Below are 21,184 nucleotides of genomic sequence, written 5' to 3' on the forward strand. Positions count from 1 at the left end.
ATAAAAGACTACCAGGGCTCATGGGGTAAAGGAAGTACAAGCATAGCGACCAAGAGTTGAAATACGCAGTTTTTCCTTGGTCTCAAAGAATTTTGGAGATTGAGGTGTTGGTGGTATTCTAAATTTTTCCTGACTTGCTGAATGGCCTTGGAAAATCTATTTGGGACTTAGAGCTATAAGGTATTAATAAATTGAGACTGCCAGGAATGCTTATGGGAGAGTCAAAAATGTGGTTATGCATTTATTAGAATTAAATTATACTACATTTTCCGTAAAACTTATTACCAATATGCTATTCATCATAATTGTTTGAACTAATCTTGGAGTTGGGAGGGTTAAATGAAATAGAACACCCACTGATCAAAACTCAGGATTTGGCCGGCGCCGCGGCTCACTAGGCTAATCCTGCGCCTTGCGGCACCGGCACACCGGGTTCTAGTCCCGATCGGGGCGCCAGATTCTGTCCCGGTTGCCCCTCCTCCAGGCCAGCTCTCTGCTGTGGCCCGGGAGTGCAGTGGAGGATGGCCCAAGTGCTTGGGCCCTGCACCTGCATGGGAGACCAGGAGAAGCACCTGGCTCCTGCCTTCGGATCAGCGCAGCGCCAGCCGTAGTGGCGATTTGGGGAGTGAACCAACGGAAGGAAGACCTTTCTCTCTGTCTCTCTCTCTCACTGTCCATTCTGCCTGTTAAAAAAACAAACAAACAAAAAAACAACACCTCAGGATTTATTGTTTGGGAGGACACCATGGCTAGTAAGGAAGACCCAGCCTGGAGTATTTGATCTCTGTTTGACTTGAGGGGGTGATAGTGCCTGCCATGTGGAAAGTAGGAATCTGGGAAACTCCAACTTGCATGTCCAGCTGTGTCCCTTCCTGGGCATCTCAGCTGGTAGTGCTGCGAACAGGCGTTGGAGAAGTAAGCAGTGATTGGAACTTAAAGACTCGTATCTCCCTGTTTAGCAACATGGAGTATGAGATCCTTTTTGCTGTCTGCTTTATTTTTTGGAAGTGAAGGGAAAGGTGACTTCTTTCCCTCACCTTCTTCAAGCTTCCTCCTACAGATAGGTTCACATAGGAAATCACTCTCTTTCAGTTTGCACTCCGACTTTTAGGTCAATAAGTGGCACCTACTGAAAGAGCAGCATAGCAGGATGGCGTTGCAGCCAGGTATATTTGTGCAGGTTTTGTGATGTGCATTGAAGCAGGTTGCCAAGGAAGAATACTAAGAATGGAACCAAAGATAAAGACCTGTAGTGCCCCTGGAGGTTGACAGATGGGCACAAACTAACTTAAAACTTAATGTGGGCTTTTCCCAAGTTAACCCAACAAGGACTCGTGTGAAGTCCTATTACAGATTTCCTTCCAGTGTTTACATTAAGGTCTTCTTTCATAATCTCTTGTGTTTTGTTTTATCTCCATGCTCTCCCTTCCCTCTGACAAATAATCAGTCACTCCTGTTTCTCCTTCTCCAGGAAGAGGCCCCTGGGCAGTGTCCTGACCTGCACACTGCTGGGGAACTGCCACTTAGGAGCAGTTCTGGAGTTTTTGTACTAGTGTCTTTATAAAGTAGTTCTTTTTTTTTTTTTTAACAGTATCACTTGTTTCTTTGTAGAATTCACTCGAGAAGTGACAGACACACAGATGCCACTTGTTGCTCCTGTCATTCTCCCAGAGATGTATAAGATCTTCACCATGGCTGAGGTATGAAATCTCAGCTCCAGGATGACAGCAATAAGGGCTGTTCAGGCTCTGTTCAGCCTCCGCGTCTCAGGTGGGAGATCATGGTGTTTGCTGTTGATCCCCATACCGAAAGACTAGAGTGGACAAATATCTGGATTAGCCACAGACTTTTCACTCCTAATGACAAGGGCAAGCCTTTGATAAGAGTCAAGTAGCTGGGGCCGGCGCTGTGACGTAGAAGGTTAGGTCTCCGTCTGCAGTGTCGGTGTGTCATATGGGGCTTCTCCACTTCTGATCCAGCGCTCTGCTAATGTGCCTGAGAAAGCAGTGGAAGATGGCCCAAGTATTTGTACCCCTGCACCCACGAGGGAGACTTGAAAGTATCTCCTGGGTCCTGGCTTCAGCCTGGCCATTGGAGAGTGAACTAGCAGATGGAGATTGTGCACATTCTCTCTCTGTCTCTCCCTCTCCTTTCTATGTATTTCTATCTTTCAAATAAATATTTTTTAAAAAAGAGTAAGATAGCTGAAATAATATATATATATATATATATATATATATATATATATCTCATATCTCCTGGCATCTTCTAACTCCTAAGTACCTTGTGTCTTTCTGCCACCTGTGAGTTCCCTTGAGGTATCCCACCTAAGCTAAGTGGAAACAGTGTGTCACTGCATTGCACATAATACACCCTTAATATACTGTACATGGATTTGATTAATGTGTATGCGAATGATAACTCATCTCAGTAAGCTATGAATACCCCATGGGTAATGTTTTAGCCCTCCCATTCCTTTCTAGTCCCAGCCAGTTGTCTGCATTTTAGAAGTACATTGGCCATGTTGGGGTTCCGAGAACCCTCCAGCCTGACCTTTTTAATCAGATCTGCTCACAGAGCCCTTTGTAATGAGTGAATCCGAATGAGTTCTAACATGATTCTGCTCCTTTCCTATTCTGAATTACAGAAGTCTGTTCCATTTTTAATTTTTTTTAAATTCTATTTATTTATTTGAGAGGCAGAGTCACAGACAGAGGAGGGAGACAGAGAGGTCTTCCATCTGCTGGTTCACTCCCCAAATGGCCTCAACAGCCAGGAGGTTCCTCCGGGTCTCCCATGTGGGTGCAGGGGCCCAAGCACTTAGCCATCTTCCATTGCCCTCCCAGGCCATTAGCAGAGAGCTGGATTGGGAGAGGAGCAGCCCGGATACAAACTGGCACCCATATGGGATACTGGTACCTCAGGTGGAGGTTATCCTGCTACACAGTACCGGCCCCAAAAGTCTGTCCCCTGAACATGAATTAATTAGTTCCTATCTCTTTAAGGGATCTGATGTCTTATGAGGATTGATTATTCATAGTTTTACTTCTAGTCACAGATGCACACATACATTCACACTTTCATCTCATGACTGTGCTGTCACCTTTTTCCCAGGTGTACGGTATTCGAACCCGTTCCCGCGCTGTGGAGATTTTTACCACTTGTGCCCATATGATCTGTAACATGGAGGAGCTGGAAAAGGTGAGTGAGCCTACATCACATTGAAGAGTCTTTATCTGTTGTAGGCAGAGCAGTGGTACGCTCCTTATAGCAATAGCAGAAAGTACAATAAGTGGTGCTTAGATAGAGCTAACGTTTTGATGAAATTTTTAATTTGTAGGTAGCATGACCAAACACCTTATCTAGTACCATTTTTATACCACTCATCACCAAGAACTCTTACTCTTTGAGGGCCCTCTCATGAGAAACAGAGCTACCTGCAAATTGCTGAGCCCTGTGATTCAGGAGCGGTTATGGAAAGTTGGTCCATATGTGATAGGTGTTAAGAGGGCTGTGGGGAGGAACTGCAGGTGTTGGTTAAGGAAGTAGGACATCCTGAGGAGCACCAAAAGTGATTTTATAGCTGTGCCCTTCTGATTGTGACCTGAGCCTGGAAAGAGCTGTGGGTGCCTCAGGTTTCAGTGTCTGATATGTATGCCAAAGCCCTGGGTGAGAGGCTTGTCCTGCCTTGACACTGATTTCTGTTCCCAGGGGGCAGCCAAAGTCCTGATCTTCCCCGTGGTGCAGCAGTTCACAGAGGCCTTTGTTCAGGCCCTCCAGATACCAGATGGCCCCACGTCTGATAGTGGGTTTAAAATGGAAGTCCTGAAGGTAAACCTTGACTGCCAGTGAGACATTTGGAGTTTGAGGAGGAGGTTTTAAATCATTGATTTCTTGTCTATCACTTGTTAACTTCTCAGGCAGTGACAGCCCTGGTGAAGAACTTCCCAAAGCACATGGTGTCCTCCATGCAGCAGATTCTGCCTATTGTTTGGAATACCTTAACCGAGAGTGCGGCTTTATATCCTTTCCTGAGACCTTGAGGGCCCCCCCACCTCCTGTGTGTGGGCGTCGGCTTTGGGTCATGTGGTTCCACTTGATGTGTGGAATGTGATCGAAATGTGTACCATCCCCTTGTAGAGTGTGTATAAAGCAGATTCAAAATTCTGTTTCTTTACTCTTCATCATACTTATGTGAGGACAGAAGTAAATTATACAGAGGAAGTGGAAGATCCTGTGGATTCTGATGGTATGTAGTTTATCTGATCTTTACAGAAATATACCAGTTAGTGGGAAGAGAAATCTAGGAGATGCTTCACTCTTAAATGCGTTTTCTAATTGAGGTTCCTTTTGGTGTATTAGACGTGAGGAGATGAGACATGACCGTCTTCTGTCTATTCCTACAGGCATTTAAATAAATCACGTAAAATCATAGGATTCCTGAGTTGGAAATGATCTCTTAAAGGCCATTTATCCAGCTTTCTTCTGCTGTTTTGTCTAGTCTAATTTTGAAGTCCCAGATGATGTTAACTTTTCTGTTTGAATATTTTTAAGTATTGCAGATCAAGAATAGACATGCTAGAAGAAATATATTCAGTGTTTCTGGTTCTTTTACTTGGAAAACCAAAGAGTATTTGATATCCTCAAAGTTCCTTTTTCTTTTTCTTTTTCTTCTTCTTCTTTTTTTTTTTTTTTTTTTAAGATTTATTCAGACATTCATTTGAAAGGCAGAATGACAGAGAACAGGGGATCATCCATCTGCTGGTTCACTTCCTAAATACCCACTGCAGCCAGAGCTGTGCCAGGCTGAAGGCAGGATCCGGGAACTCCATCCTGGTCTTCCAGGAGGGTGGAAGGAATCCAAGTCCTTGGGCTGTCATGTGCTGCCTCCTAGGCACTTTAGTAGGAAGCTGGATTGGAAGTGTAGTAGCCAGGACTGAAATAGCCCTCCAGTATGGGATGTGTACATCCCAGGTAGCAACTTAACCCACTGTGCCACAACACAGCCCTTAAAGTTCAGCCCTTCTTCCAGTCCAATCCCTTAGGACTAATAATTTTCAGGCACTTTAAATATTCACTAATAATGTAGTTATTTATTTATTTTTGGACAGGCAGAGTGGATAGTGAGAGAGAGAGACAGAGAGAAAGGTCTTCCTTTTGCCGTTGGTTCACCCTCCAATGGCCGCCACGGCTGGCGTGCTGCAGCCGGCGCTCCACACTGATCCAAAGGCAGGAGCCAGGTGCTTCTCCTGGTCTCCCATGCAGGTGCAGGGCCCAAGCACTTGGGCCATCCTCCACTGCCTTCCCGGGCCACAGCAGAGAGCTGGCCTGGAAGAGGGGCAACTGGGAAAGAATCTGGCGCCCCGACCGGGACTAGAACCCGGTGTGCCGGCGCCACTAGGTGGAGGATTAGCCTATTGAGCTGCGGCACCGGCCAGTGTAGTTTATTTCTAGCGTACATTCTTATCATTAGTTCCTTCTCTTGCGTGCATTAGTTCCTTCTCCTGCGTGCATTCTTATCATTAGTTCCTTCTCTTGCGTATTTTCTATAGGTGAAGTCCTGGGCTTTGAAAATCTCGTCTTTAGCATATTTGAATTTGTCCACGCCCTACTAGAAAATAGCAAATTCAAAAGCACTGTCAAGAAGGCCTTGCCTGAGTTGATATACTATATAATCCTGTACATGCAAATCACTGAGGAGCAGGTAAGTAATATTTGGGAGACAGTCATCAGCTTGTATTTGGAAGGTGCAACTTGATCAATATGAAACCTTGGTCAAATGAACAGCAAGTCTAAAAATAAACATGAGAATAGCTCTGTGTGGAGTTCTAGGAAGCCTTTGACATCATTTTATTGCCAGTTCCCTGGGTATTATAGCTTTATCAACTCCCAAATTGGGTAATTGGGCTTCCAGAACACTTCTATTAGGAAGATCTTTTCTGGCCTCTTACCAAAGACCTTGGTATCCCTGGGAACCTATTCCCTCCCCAGATGTAGTGAAATGTAGAGAACAGATCGTTAGCCTGTTGGTCATTCAAACTGGGAAAGAACTCTCAAGATAAGATGGTGCCCCGAATAAGAGAGCACAGGAGCTGGCATGATTTCACAGTAAATATCCCATCACATTTCCTGTATCCTGAATAGATTCAGAAAATCTATCAAAGAATAACAGCTGATTGATGGTAGCAGAGAACAAGTAACCGCCAAATTCTGAGGTAGAGTCTGCCAGGGAGAAATAGCCAGTTCCCCCTTCCCTTTGTAGAAGACTTGTTTCTCTACAATACAAAGTAAGGCTTTTGAGGATACAGTTTGTTTGGAATCAAAGGTTGAAGTCTTCTTTATCTGTAAGGGAGCACATTAACCAGATTAGCAGCCTCACAAGACCTACCTTGATCATGTCTTCAGATTAAAGTGTGGACAGCCAACCCGCAGCAGTTTGTAGAAGACGAAGATGATGATACCTTCTCCTATACCGTTAGAATTGCTGCTCAGGACCTGTTGCTGGTAAGAGGGTTACCTTGCTACTCCAGCCAGATCATCCTAATCAGCCACTTGAGGGTTTGCTGTTCTTCCTAGACGTTTAACCCAAGTGTTTGTTGCAGTGTTTGTTGGGTGGCTTTATCTCAGACTATTTTGGGGATACAAGAGAGCTTCTCAAATGAAATTTGAGACTCAGAGATTCCACAATCCTTGTCACTGATTCTGATTTACCAGTTGGTATTGAATGTAAGACTTTTGCAGAGGATAAAGTACTCCAATGAGTAAGAAAGTTGAATCAGTAACATTTCCATTTAATCATTCTTCACCAACAGTCTATAGCACACACCCAAAGTTTGCAAAATTAAAAAAAAAAAAAATACTGAACATCAGATATCTGCTCAGGTTTCCTTGGCATCTCCCGGAGTTCTCTCTAGGCTGACACGCTGCGGAGAAATTGCCACTTGCTCCCTTGGTAGGAGCAGTGTTGGTGACTCACCTCTCATCGTTATCTAGTATTTCTAGGTACCAATGAAAGATTGCGCTCGTTCTCGATTAGTGGATTAGCCTTGTTTTTCCATAATTGGGCTTCAAGGGAGTAAACACCTGGACCATTGTCCAAAGCCGAGTCCATCGTTTTTAAGTATGATCTGCTGCTTACAGCTAAAAGGAGCAACTGGCTCCTCTTAACTCTGCTTAGGCGCTCAAAATATAGATATTACTTCTATTCCATTAGAGTTCTGAGCCAGTGGGGCACAGTTTTAAAACCTAATCAGTTTTGTGTGTGTATGTGACATACTTTGAACTGTTTACTTCCAGCAATTCTCATTAAAGCAGTTTGCAACTGAAATGCATTTAATGTATAAAATAGGCTTATTAGCCTTTCTTTATCCCTAGGCCGTGGCCACAGATTTCCAGAATGAGAGTGCAGCAGCCCTGGCGGCTGCAGCCACTCGACATTTACAGGAAGCTGAGCAAACAAAAAGCAGTGGCACTGAGCACTGGTAAGAATGAGAACAGATGCCTAACCTGGGGACCTGTTTGGGGCATCTTTTTTTTTTTTTTTTTTTTTTTTTTTGAAAGGCAGAGTTAGAGAGAGGCAGAGGCACACAGAGAGAGGTCTTCCATCCACTGGTTCACTCCCCAAATGGCTGCAACAGCCAGAGCTGAGCCAGTCCAAAGCCAGGAGCTTCTTCCAGGTCTCCCACACAAGTGCAGGGCCCAAACAGTTGGGCCATCTTCTACTGCTTTCCCAGGCCACAGCAGAGAGCTGGATTGGAAATGGAACAGCCGAACCTCAAAACAGTGCCCATATGGGATGCTGGTGCCGCAGGCGAGGGCTTAGCCCATTATACCACAGCGCTGACCCCAGGCCATCAGATTTAAGGCAAACAAATCTTTGCTTTGAATCATTGTGCCAAAGCAGTTCATCCCAATCTTAAAATGATTGGATGCTTTTAACTTAGCTGATTTAGGAAGCTTTGAGAGGAAGTAGTTTTATTTTATTTTTTGAGAGTTTATTTATTTGAAAGGCAGAGAAAGAAACAGAAATCTCCCATCCTCTGGTTCACTTCCCAAATGCCTGCAGTAGCCAGGATTGGGCATGTGCAAGCCAGGAGCCGGGTCTAACACATGGGTGGCAGGAAGCTGGAATGGGAAGTGGAACCAGGACTCTAACCCAGATATTACGAAATGGGATGCAAGACTCCCAGTTGGTGTATTAACCACTTTGCCAAAGGCTTGCCCCTATTTTTGTTTCATTTAGAAAAATCTGTTGTTGGGGCCGGTGCTGTGGTGTAGTGGGTAAAGCTGCTGCCTGCCGTACTGGCATCCCGTATAGGCACCAGTTCGAGTCCTGGCTGCTCTACTTCTGATCCAGCTCCCTGCTATGGCCTGGGAAAGCAATGGAAGATGGCCCAAATCCTTGGGCCCCTGCACCTGCGTGGGAGACCCAGAAGAAGCTCCTGGCTGCAGATCAGCCCAGCTATAGCCATTGTAGCCATTTGGGGAGTGAACCAGTGGATGGAAGACCTCTGTTTCTCTTTCTCCCTCTCTGCCTCTGCCTCTCTGTAACTCTGCCTTTCAAATAAATCTTTAAAAAAAAAAAAAAAATCTGTTACTAAATTTCAATGTTTTCAGCCTACCGGTTTAAATTGGAGGGGTAGATAAATGGTTCCTTTGGGGCAGGTTAAGCTGGAATACCCTTTTTAAGTCTTCTTTCCTTAAATATTTGTCTTTTTTGTCAATATAGCTTGTTTCACCAGGCTATGGTATCCCTTTGACAGGTGGAAGATCCACGAGGCATGCATGCTTGCCCTGGGTTCAGTGAAATCCATCATCACGGACAGTGTGAAAAACGGCAGGATCCATTTTGACATGCATGGGTTCCTGACCAACGTCATCCTTGCAGACCTCAACCTCTCAGGTATGTCTCAGTGCGTGTCAGCGTTCTGGAAAGTCTCTAGGCCTGGCAGCAGCTCAGTTATGGTGTTCACTTAGGTGGAACAGGTGCACGTATGTCCTTGGGGTGGAAATTGTACGTTAGAGCTTGAGCTCGCCTGAGCCTCTAGAACAGTCCAGAGATCTTGACTCGGGCTTCTCCGAGTAGGAGACTATTTTTCCTCATTCATAAGTCCTCTCTGCTGTGTGTCTTTCCTCTCCAGTGAATGCTCCCATTTGTAGCTGCTTTTGGCATTTGAATGGAATGTGAATCTGGCTGCTGTAGCCTGAGAACTCTGGCTTATTGAGTCCAGAATGCCCTCTAGCACTCTGTCAGACTCATTCTTCCTGTTTATTTCCTGTCATTTTTCTCATACTATATTCTTGGACATTAGCCACATAATTAAAATGTCCCATTCATATTTCCATGTTAGCCTTTGCTGTTAAACTGATTTCTCCAACAAGGCAGCGTAGTAGCTAAGAATCATTGTCCATGTAACAATGTGTGCTACGTTTCTGCCTATGCCATCCTTAGGACCAGATCCCCATTCCAAAAATATTGTTTTTGCTGCTTCTCTCAGTACCTAAATCACAGGACATTTGACAGTGTTTTCTCCATCTGTTTGTTCAGTTACCTCTCTCTCTTTTTTTTTTTTTTTTTTTTTTTAAGGATGTATTTATTTGAAGGTAGAGGTGCAGAGAGAAAGGAAGAGACAGAGAGAGAGCAGTCTTGTATCCCATCCACTAGTTTCATTATCCAAATGGTCACGACAGCTAGGGGTAGGCCAGACAGAAGCCAGGATCCCAGCACTCTATCCAGGTCTCCTTCCTAGGTGGCAGGGGACCAGGCACTTGGGCCATCTTCTGCTGCTTTCCTGGACCAAAGCAGAGAGCTGGATCGCAAGTGAAGCAGCCAGAATTTGAACTAGTGTTGCAGGTGGTGGCTTAACCTAACCTGCTGGTCTCAGCACTGGCCCCAGTTGTCTGTTCTTCATAAGATAGCCTTCATTTGAAACCATGCTGCTCTGTGACTCCACACGGCTAATTTGTTACACAGCGTCTCACTCCATCACTTCCATTCTCTTAATCATAAATGGAAGTGGCTGCATATCCAGACCTCAGGTTGACTGGCGATATCTTATCTCACTGCACACTCACTCTGTGCTGCTTTATATTGTAGTTGGCGAGTGTGTTTTCTCTCCTGCTAGGACGGAAGGTCTTTGAAAGTAGAAATCATCCAAGTGCATCTTTGTATTCTACAGTGCTTTGCCTGTGATAAGCTTTCCATAATTACATGCCGAATGAACATATGGGGATTTCGCAAATCTGTCAACATTTTCCCTGCAGTTTTCCCTAGCAAATAAGCTTCAGAAATTTAGAGCTTTTAGAATATTTGATATTCTTAAATTCGTATCTGAGAAAAAGGCCCTATATGTGTTATTTACAAGTGTGTGTGTTTATGTGTTAATCCTGCTTCTAGCTGGAAGCATTTCTGCACCAATCAGACTTTATTTAGTCTGCAGACTCATTTGGACTCTTTTTTTTTTTTTAAAGATTTATTTATTTGTTATTTATTTATTTAAAAGGCAGAGCTACAGAGAGCCAGAGGCAGAGAGAGAGAGGTCTTCCATCTGCTGGTTCACTCCCCAAATGGCCGCAATGGCCAGAGCTGAGCTGATCTGGAGCCAGGAGCTTCTTCCAGCTCTCCCACACAGGTGCAGGGGCCCAAGGATTTGGACTTGGGCCATCTTCTCTTTCTGAGGGCACAGCAGAGAGCTAGATCAGAAGTGGAGCAGGCAGGATTCAAACCAGCGCCTGTGGGGAGCAACTCGGACTAGACTAAGTTACTGGAATTAAGACTTATTCTATGCATCTGCTCTCCCACAATATGGCACTGGGAGAGGAGTAAACAACTTCTACACAGCTGCCTCCAGTTCGACCAATAACCTGCGGGAACTGATCCTGCTCCTGATTGGAGGAGAGCAGCGTACTCGGCGTGTGGGTAGCAGAGTTGGGATTGGTGGAAGAGGACTATAAAGGAGGAGAGAGACAACATGCACGAGGAACATCTAAGGGGAACATCCGGATAACATCTGAGCAGCCCCTGAGAGAGCCGGCCGGCGGTGTGCCGCTCCCCCGCGGAAGTGGGGAAAGTGGCAGGGGGAGCCGCCCTTCCACAGAGGTGGAAGGGTCGGCAGCCAACCCAGGAAGGACCAGCAGCAAACCCGGGAAGGGCCGAGCAGACAAAAGAACAGCGCAGGGTCCTGTGTTGTTCCTCCGCGAATGGGGGAGCGACAAGCGCCCATATGGGATGCCAGCACCACAGGCAGCAACTTAACACACTATGCCACAGCACCGGCTCCCCTTTGGACTCTTAAAAGTTGTCAGCAATCCCAAAGATATTTTTATGTAGGTTTTTGTTATCAGTATTTGGCATACTAAAAATTAATACGAGAAAGGTACTTTCCGTTCCATTAACCTTTATCAGTTATAATCTCACATCATGTAACCTGGAAAACTTGCACCTTAATACATACATAACCTTCAGGAACTGTATTTTGAGCACTACTGCTCTACATAATATATATATAAATATTATATATAAATGATATGTATTTATGTTAGGTTGTATTCAATAGTTCCTATCAACTAGATGTTTATTGTGTAAGTATTAAGTTAAGCCCTGTGACAGGGTGAATAAACTTCGTGTCTCCTGTAACACCAGTGGCTGGAATATGAACAAAATATGACACATAAGAAAGCTAAGGACACAGAATTACAGTGACACAGAAATAACTAGGATTAAGTCAACCCAAAGGATTGGTTGGGTAGTGCAAGGAGAGGCAAATATGTTGACTTGTAATATAAGCAGAGCAGAGCTGGCAAAGTAAGATGGACTTGCTGGGGAGGGGACGTGTTCTTAAGTTTCAGTGGCGTAAAGAGAAATCGTAGGGCCGGCGCCGCGGTTCACTAGGCTAATCCTCTACCTTGTGGCACCGGCACACCGGGTTCTGGTGCCGGATTCTGTCCCGGTTGCCCCTCTTCCAGGCCAGCTCTCTGCTGTGGCCAGGGAGTGCAGTGGAGGGTGGCCCAAGTGCTTGGGCCCTGCACCCCATGGGAGACCAGGAGAAGCACCTGGCTCCTGGCTTCGGATCAGCACAGTGCGCCGGCCACGGCGGCCATTGGAGGGTGAACCAACGGAAAAGGAAGACCTTTCTCTCTGTCTCTCTCTCTCACTGTCCACTCTGCCTGTCAAAAAAGAAAAAGAGAGAGAGAGATCGTAGATAACGCTGCTCTTGAGGAGCCTTGAGTGCCATACTCACCAAGGTGACCTTCATTTAGTGGACTGTAGACTTCATTGACAGGTTTTAAATACAGGAATGACAGAGCTATAACTTTTTTAAAGCACTCATTTTATTTATTTGAAAGGCAGAGTTAGAGAGGGAGAGACAGAGAGAGAGGTCTTCCATCTGCTGGTTCACTCCCCCGATGGCCACAACGGCCAGGGCTAGGCCAGGCTGAAGCCAGTAGACAGGAATTTCATCCAGGTCTCCCACATGGGTACAGGGGCCCAAGTGCTTGGGCCACCTTCGTTGCTTTCCCAGGCACATTAGCAGGGAGCCAGATCAGAAGTGGAGTAGCCAGAACTTGAACTGGCAACCATATGGGATGCCAGCATTGCAGATGGCAGCTTTATCCTCTATGCCACAACACTGGTTCCCAGAGCTATAATTTGTAGAGTCCTAATAGTGGTCCAGGAGTAGGAAAAAACAGACAGTAGAGAAGGCATTGAGAGGATAGCTAGACAGTGAGAGCTGGGGCTGGGAACTGGCATGGTAAGGTCTTGTTAGTCTAAGAGTATTCAAGATCAGCTTTGTCAGAGGTTCAAAATGAAATGGGAAATTGATCCGATGCCAAAAGCACATATTTGCTTTTACCCTATAAGATCATGCTTTTTCTCTGAAATAAGTTTTACACATTCAGTAGCAGCCAGTTACTTTCAAAAGGTGAGTGGAGGTGGGAGGGAATAAGGGCATGTAACGGGAACTTTCATCACTCAGCCCCTATTGTTGTATCTTTCTCCCAGTTTCTCCTTTCCTCTTGGGCCGGGCACTCTGGGCTGCCAGTCGGTTCACTGTTGCTATGTCCCCTGAACTGATCCAGCAGTTCCTGCAAGCAACAGTTAGTGGTCTTCATGAGACACAACCCCCCTCAGTTCGAATTTCCGCTGTGAGAGCCATCTGGGGGTGAGTATGTTACCTTAAGGTATGAACTGCTTTATGAGGAAACTACTGAGGCTAAATTCCCCAAACCACAGAGGTCCCCAGAGTCGTATCTTGCTCGGAAATCGCTGCTGAAATCTTTCAGGATGAATGTGGGAAAGAAGCTCTACTGGGGACGTGGCTTTTATGAGAGGAGGAGAGGAGAAGACGTCCTGTTCCCTTTGCTTCTCATTCCTTTTCCATTCACTCCAGCACTGGAATCATCTAGGCTATGTCCCCTTCCTTCCTTCCTTTTTTCCTTTTTACTCCCTCCCTCTCTCCTTTTTTTTTGAGTTATTTATTTATTTGAAAGGCGCAGTTGCAGACGCAGAGGGAGAGAGGACTTCCATCTGCTAGTTCACTCCCCAAATGGCTGGAGCTGGGCTGATCCAAAGCCAGTGGCCTGGAGCTTCTTCCAAGTCTCCCATTTGGGTACAGAGGCCCAAGCACTTGGGCCATCTTCCACTGCTTTCCCAGGCCACAGCAGAGAGCTGGATTGGAAGTGGAGCAGCCGGGACTTGAACTGGTGCCTATATGGGGTGCTGGAATTGTAAGCGGTGGCTTTACCCACTATGCCACAGCACCACCCCCCCACACACACACCTTCTCCCTCCCTCCCTCCCTCCCTCCCTCCCTCCCTCCCTCCCTCCCTCCCTCCCTCCCTCCCTCCCTTCCTTCCTTCCTTCCTTCCTTCCTTCCTTTCAGATTTTTATTTATTTATTTGACAGGTAGAGTTACAGACAGTGAGAGAGACAGAGAGAAAGGTCTTCCTTCCATTGATTCACTCCCCAAATGGCCGCCACGGCTGGAGCTATGCTGATCTGAAGCCAGGAGCCAGGAGCTTCTTTCCTGGTCTCCCATGGGGTGCAGGACCCAAGCACTTGGGCCATCCTCCACTGCCTTCCCAGGCCACAGCAGAGAGCTGGACTGGAAGAGGAGCATCCGGGGCTAGAACCCGGCGCCCATATGGGATACCGGCGCCACAGGCGGAGGATTAACCTAGTTCGCCACTGCTCTGGCCCCTCCCTTTCTTTCAAAGGTGAAGAACCTGAGGCTTGGAGAGAGAAATAACTTGCATAATTGATTAGTGACAGAAACTGAATGAGAACCTATGCCTATGTCCTTTTGTGAATGATTGCCTCTATTTTTTTTTTTTTTTTTTTTTTTTTTAGATTTACTTATTTATTTGAAAGGCAGAGTTATAGAGAGGCAGAAAGAGAGAGGTCTTCCATCTGCTGGTTCATTCCCCAGATGGCCGCAACAGCAAAACTGGGCCGATTCGAAGCCAGGAGCAAGGAGCTTCTTCCTAGTCTCCCGTATGGATACAGGGACCCAAGCACTTGGGCCACCTTCCACAGCTTTCCCAGGCCACAGCAGAGAGCTGAATTGGAAGTGGAGCAGCCGGGACTTGAACTGGCACCCATTTGGGATGCCAACACTGCAGGTGGCGGCTTTACCCACTATGCCACAGCGCTGACCCCTGTTGCCTCTATTAATAACCATATTTGGGATAATGTGGCCTAGAAACACTGTTTATTTTTTTCTGCTTTTACCTCTCTTTTTCACAACTTGTGTACCACAGACTCAGTAATTATTTACTTATATTTCTACATTGTTGTTTTAAGGAATATTTTAAGATCCAAACTTAAGCATTTCAGTTGCATCCTCAACACTAGTAACACAAAATTCATCTTCCACTTCCTGCCGCATCTTTTTGCCTTTTGAGGCAGAGGTCAAAGTGCCGCACGTTATTTGATGTCTTTAGAACGCATTGGGGAACTGTTTATGCTATCTGTGTTTATGTATTAATGTCATGACCATGATAGAGACCCTTCTCTTTCTGCTACAGCCTGGGTAGAACAGATCTTTGGCTCTAAAGTATGCAACTTTCTTGATGACATGGCGCATAAGACATACGAATGATGGCGTCTGACCTCTCAGACTGTACATTTTGAAATTTAAACTAACCATAAACGCTTAGAATGGGAGGTGTGAAGGGGAGAGCGGGGATAAGGCACAGCTGAGTACTGCAACAGAGATGGATCCACAACCTGGTCTAAGAAGTGGAGAGCTGTCGAGGTGCCAGTGCCACGTCAGATCTTGAGGGGAAGCTAGGTCAGAGCAAGCTAATGGAAATCAAGGCATCGTGGATGAAGATCAGTCTGTGGACAGCTCTGAGACCAGAACCTGTGGTTCCCCTGGCATTGAGGATTTCTGACAGTTGGCGCTTGACACTATTTATTAAGTGCATACTGAGGGCCTGGTTTCTGTACTAGATTCTTCTGACTTACAGTAACACTGTTTTTATTGCATCTTGACTTACTGCTATTCCAACAAAAATGAAAGTAAAGACAGGCTGTATATTTTAACAGTGGATCCCATTGGACATGCATGGTAATCAGCACCTGGTAATATTTGTAGACTGGACAAGAAGCAAAGACAGTAGGACTATGTAGAAGAAACTTTAAAAACTTTAAGCCTTTCAGACAGTACACCAATGTTATAAGTACGCTTAGATTATCTGTATAAATTGATCTCATTTTAGGTACAAAATAGGCTCCCATTAAATATTAGTTGTATAGGGCCAGCACCACGGCTCACTAGGCTAATCCTCCGCCTTGCGGCGCGGCACACCAGGTTCTAGTCCCGGTCGGGGCGCCGGATTCTGTCCCGGTTGCCCCTCTTCCAGGCCAGCTCTCTGCTGTGGCCAGGGAGTGCAGTGGAGGATGGCCCAAGTCCTTGGGCCCTGCACCCCATGGGAGACCAGGAGAAGTACCTGGCTCCTGCCATCGGATCAGCGCGGTGCGCTGGCCGTGGCAGCCATTGGACGGTGAACCAACGGCAAAGAAAGACCTTTCTCTCTGTCTCTCTCTCTCTCTCACTGTCCACTCTGCCTGTCAAAAAAAAAAAAAAAATTAGCTGTATGATAAACATTAAAAGCACTGTTAACTATTTGAAAATAGTGGGACTATCCATAGAAATCTAGGAATGTGACTAACACAGTCTGAGGTATCACAAAGCAGTTAACTTAATAGCTTGATAATTCGGTTGCACCGCTAGGACTTGGATTTGCTTCAAAGCAGAAAGGGAGAAGTAGAAAATTTCAAAGGAAGTAGTGAAGAATAAAGCAGAGATAAATTCACAAACATAGAAGTGGTGCCGATGTTCCTGTGATGTGCCACAGGGAGATGTAAAAGCGTACCTGTATTCTGGAAGCAGCTTTGTAAATGTTGTGTATAAATGCTGTAGTATGTGAGTTGACTGAGAAAACAGCAGCTGAGAGATGTACTTTTGAGTCATTCTTGTTTGTCTGTTGCTGTCTAGTTACTGTGACCAGCTGAAGGTCTCAGAGAGTACCCACGTGCTGCAGCCCTTCCTCCCCAGCATCCTTGATGGCTTAATTCACCTGGCAGCCCAGTTCAGCTCAGAGGTCCTCAACCTGGTGATGGAAACCTTGTGCATTGTGTGTACAGTAGACCCAGAATTCACAGCAAACATGGAGAGCAAAATCTGCCCCTTCACCATCGCCATCTTCCTGAAGTACAGTAATGGTATGCCCACGAGAGGGTGTGTTGCTGGGGGGCACCAGCGAGTGGGCGGGGGCTGGTGGGTTCAGGGGAAGGTCCCTGGGTATGATGGGCTTGAGCATCATGAGCAGAGAAGAGGTGTGCTGTCAATGCAGCAGCTTTAGAATGTGGACCCGTTCTGCAGCACTGATGCTCGCTCTCGTGAGGCCTGGGGGGGGGGGGGGGTGGACAGTGAGTAGAAGTCTGACAAGCAAGAGCCAGGATTCAGAGCTTTGCTAACAGGAGAGGAAATTGAGCAGCTAAATGAAAAGCTTCCTGAAAGAAGACACCTAGAACTATTAGAAAAGGAGATACTAAAGAAAGAAAGAGACATTTATGAACAAGGTGTGGATCAAATGTATCTTATAGTAAGAAAACTTTGGAAATATTTTTTAGAAAAGATTAATCCCTGCATAAAATGAAGTACAAGAGTGCTTCAAGGGCCTGGCGCTATGGCTCATGTAGTGCTGGCCTCCCATATGTGTCCCATTGAGCTCTGGCTGCTCCAATTCTGATCCAGCTCCCTGTACGCATGTGTGCAACCTGGATGAAGTTCCTGACTTCTGGCTTCAGCCTGGCTGTTCTAGCCATTTGGGGAGTGAAACAGCAGGTGGAAGATATCTCTCTCTCTCTCTCTGTGTCTCTCCTCTCTCTCTCTCTCTCTAACTTGGACTTTCAAATAAATAACTAACTCAAAAAAAAAAAAAAAAAAACAAAAACAAGTACTTCAGAAAGTTTGTGAAGGAACAAGTGCTGTGGCACAGCAGATTAAGCTGCACTTAGGGTGTCATAGAGGCATAACTCAAACCAGCCCTCTGATACGGGACACTGGCGTCACAGGTGCTTTCTTAACCCACTGCACCACAACACCAGCCCCGAGTCTGCCTTTCAGAGGAAGAAATCTCTCTTTATTTTTAAAGATTTATTTATTTATTTGAAAGGCAGAGTTTACAGAGGGAAAGCCAGAGAAAGAAATCTTCATCCACATATTCACATCCGAGATGGCCGCAACAGCCAGAGCTAAGCCAGCCTGAAGCCAGGAGCTTCTTCTAGGTCTGCCACATGGGTGGCAGGATTCCAAGAACTTGGACCATCTTCTGCTGCTTTCCCAAGCACATCAGCAGGGGACTGGATTGGAAGCAGAGCAGCAGGAGCACAAACTAGCACACATATGAGATGCAGGTGTTAAAGATGGCAGCTTTACCCACTGCACCACAATGCCAGTTCCAGAAAGATATCTTAAAAAAAAAAGTTTGTAGAGAAGGGGAATTGAAAGAGAATCTTATTTTAGTGCAAGCATTTTGAAATTCCTGCACAGATATTAGTATACATTTTTCTTTTTTAAAAAAGATTTTATTTATTTATTTGAAAGTTAGAGTTACAGACAGTGAGAAAGAGACAGAGAGAGAGGTCTTCCGTCCGCTGGTTCACTCCCCAAATGGCTGCAACGGCCAGAGCTGCGCCAATCCGGAGCCAGGAGCCAGGAGCTAGGAGCTTCCTCCGGTCTCCCACACAGGTGCAGGGGCCCAAGGACTTGGGCCATCTTCTGCTGCTTTCCCAGGCCATAGCAGAGAGCTGGACTGGAAGAGGAGCAACCGGGACTCGAACCAGCATCCATATGGGATGGCAGCACTGCAGGCAGAGGATTAACCTACTGCGCTGTAGCACTGGCCCCTAGTACACATTTTTCATGAACTTTTTGAAAACCCCTCTTAATGCATAGATTTAAAAAACAAACTTTTAAGATTTATTTATTTATTTGAAAGACATACCAACAGAGAAAGATATCTTCATCTGCTGGTTCATTCCTCAAATGATTACAACAGCAAGGACTAGGAGAGGCCAAAGCCAGGAGCCAAGAATTCCATCTGGTTCTGCCATGTGTGTGACAGGAGCCCAAGTACTTGAGCCATCATCCACTGCCTTCCCAGGTGCATTAGTGGGGACCTGGATTGGAAGGAGAAGAGCTGGGGTTTGAGCCAGCACTCTGATATAGCATTGCAAATGGTGACAACTTGCTGAACTACAATGCCTGCTTTCTCTGGTTTTTAAGTTTTGTTTTTGTTTTTGTTTTTTTATGTTTATTTACTGCCATCTGCTAAAGAGGCAGAGCAACATAGAGAAAGAGAGATCTTCCATCCACTGGTTCACTCCACAAATGCTTGCCCCAGCCAGGGCTGGGCCAGACCAAAGCCAGAAGCCATTAACTGTGTCTACATCTCCCACGTGGGTGGCAGACACCCAAGTACTTGAGCCAATACCTACTGCTTCCCAGGGCACTCACTAGCAGGAGGCTGGATTGGAGGCAGAGAAGCTAGGGCTCAAACCAGGCACTCTAATATGGGATGTGGGCATTCCAAAGCAAAGTTTTAGCCATTGTGCCAAAACCCACCCCTAAACTTCTGTTAATATGAAGTACAGTCATATTATGCAACCTTTAAAACTCAAGTCTCAAAGTAATACTTAAAACCATTGGGAAGTACTTACATTATAATAAGTGAAAAGCCAGTATCTCAAAAAAGTCCACAGAATATGAGCTGCATTTGGGTTTTTGTTTTAGAAAAGGATGTGTATAGGGGCCGGTGTCATGGAATAGCAGGTTAAGCCACCACCTGCAACACTGGCATCCCATATGGTCGCTGGTTCAGATCCCAGCTGTTCTATGTCTGATCCAGCTCCCTGGTGATACGCCTGGGAAAACAGCAGAAGGTGGCCCAAGTCCTTGGGCTCCTGCACCTGCATGAGAGACCAAGAAGAAGCTCCTGGCTCCTGGCTTCGGCCTGGCCCAGCCCCAGCCATTGTAGCCATTTGGGGAGTGAACCAGCAGACAGAAGACCTCTCTGTCTCTTCTCCCTCCCTCTGTAGCTATGCCTTTCAAATAAATAAATCTTTAAAAAAAATTTTTTTTAAAGAAAAGGATATGTGTATTGATATTTAGGCAGAAAAAAATACCGTCAAGATATTAAGCCGGCGCCGCGGCTCGATAGGCTAATCCTCCACCTTGCGGTGCTGGCACACCAGGTTCTAGTCCCGGTCGGGGCGCCGGATTCTGTCCCGGTTGCCCCTCTTCCAGGCCAGCTCTCTGCTGTGGCCCGGGAAGGCAGTGGAGGATGGCCCAAGTCATTGGGCCGTGCACCCGCATGGGAGACCAGGATAAGTACCTGGCTCCTGGCTTTGGATCAGCGCAGTGGCCATTGGAGGGTGAACCAATGGCAAAGGAAGACCTTTCTCTCTGTCTCTCTCGCTGTCCACTCTGCCTATCAAAATAATAATAATAATAATATTAAAATTAAATTAAAAAAAGAAAAAAAGGTATTAAAGGGTAGTTATCTCTAGGTAGTAGATTTGCAGTTTTTTTTTTAAATGCTTTTCTGCAGTTTAAGTGTTTCTGAGTGGGTATATTTATTAATACTTTTTTATTAGAATACTTTAAAAGTATTTTTAAGAGGGAACTCCGGGGCTGGTGCTATAGCACAAGGGGTTAAGCCACAGTCTGCAGTACTGACATCACAGGTGGGTGCTGGCTTGAGTCCTGGCTGCTCCACTTCTGGTCCAACTCCCTGCTGATACACCTGGGAAAGCAGCAAAGGATAGGAAGCTCTTAGGCCCCTGCATTCATGTGGGTGACCTGAAGAAAACTCCTGGCTCCTGGTTTCACCTGGCTGAGCCCTGGTCTTTATGGCAGTTTGGAGAGTGACCCGGCAGATGGAGGATCTCTCTGGGTTTCTCCTCTCTGTAGTTCTGGCTTTCAAATAAATGAAATAAAGATTTTTTTAAAAAATAAAAGAGGAAACTGATATGAAGCTCAGGAAAATATGGTGAGGTACAGATTACTATATATTATGATATGCTAAATGATATGATATACTAAGCATGTTGTTTGATTTGCTTTTTTACTTAAAAATGTATCCTGAAGAGCTTTCCACATTATATTCTTGAATATATCCCACGCTTTTCAATTGTGGTATAGCATTCCTTTTATCCAGTTCTGTTAATGAACAGCTAGGTTGTTCACAATTTTTTTCTATTAACATACAGTATCAGTGGTCTTTTAACATACCTTTTAATGCACAGTACATATATTTTTACATGCTAATAGAATAGGATATTTTTATTATACATATATATTATTTATATAAATGTTTGTGCCATGCTGGAGCAGTTTACACAGCATCACAGAGGAAAAGGAAGAAAGATCATTCAAAAAGTATGTGGAAAATATAGGGAAGGGCGCTGTGGTATAGTAGGTTAGGTCTCTGCCTGCAGCGCCAGCATCCCATATGGGCGCCGGTTCATGTCTCAGATGTTCAACTTCCAATCCAGCTCTCTGCTATGGCCTGGCAAAGTAGTGGAAGATGGCTCAGGTGCTTGGGCCCCTGCACCCACATGGGAGATCTGGAAGAAGCTCCTGACTCTTGGCCCAGAGCCTGGCCCAACCCT

At 45.6% G+C, this 21,184-nt stretch overlaps 1 protein-coding gene across 12 annotated transcripts in view; it reads left to right on the forward strand.

The window, feature by feature from the left end:
* Positions 1-21,184, forward strand: part of IPO9 (importin 9) — a 58,262-nt gene that overhangs the window by 23,752 nt on the left and 13,326 nt on the right. For 4 of the 12 annotated variants that reach the window (XR_011381329.2, XR_016218800.1, XM_002717601.6 and 1 more), the window contains 11 exons: positions 1,612-1,700; positions 3,115-3,201; positions 3,712-3,831; positions 3,921-4,021; positions 4,191-4,249; positions 5,553-5,704; positions 6,406-6,504; positions 7,375-7,481; positions 8,763-8,902; positions 13,004-13,163; positions 16,503-16,729. Coding sequence is in view for 6 of the 12 variants with exons in the window: in XM_002717601.6 (XP_002717647.5) it covers positions 1,612-1,700; positions 3,115-3,201; positions 3,712-3,831; positions 3,921-4,021; positions 4,191-4,249; positions 5,553-5,704; positions 6,406-6,504; positions 7,375-7,481; positions 8,763-8,902; positions 13,004-13,163; positions 16,503-16,729 (1,341 nt within the window). In the remaining 6 variants the exon portion in view is untranslated. Of the gene's footprint in view, positions 1-1,611; positions 1,771-3,114; positions 3,202-3,711; positions 3,832-3,920; positions 4,022-4,190; positions 4,250-5,552; positions 5,705-6,405; positions 6,505-7,374; positions 7,482-8,762; positions 8,903-13,003; positions 13,729-13,906; positions 14,218-16,502; positions 16,730-21,184 lie in introns of those variants that run through there. The other 8 variants (XR_016218803.1, XR_016218802.1, XM_089311290.1 and 5 more) reach the window with 3 other exon arrangements.

The sequence above is a fragment of the Oryctolagus cuniculus genome, chromosome 13 (assembly GCF_051225735.1).
Source record: "Oryctolagus cuniculus isolate XC-2025 breed Fujian yellow rabbit chromosome 13, ASM5122573v1, whole genome shotgun sequence".
Classification (NCBI taxonomy): domain Eukaryota; kingdom Metazoa; phylum Chordata; class Mammalia; order Lagomorpha; family Leporidae; genus Oryctolagus; species Oryctolagus cuniculus.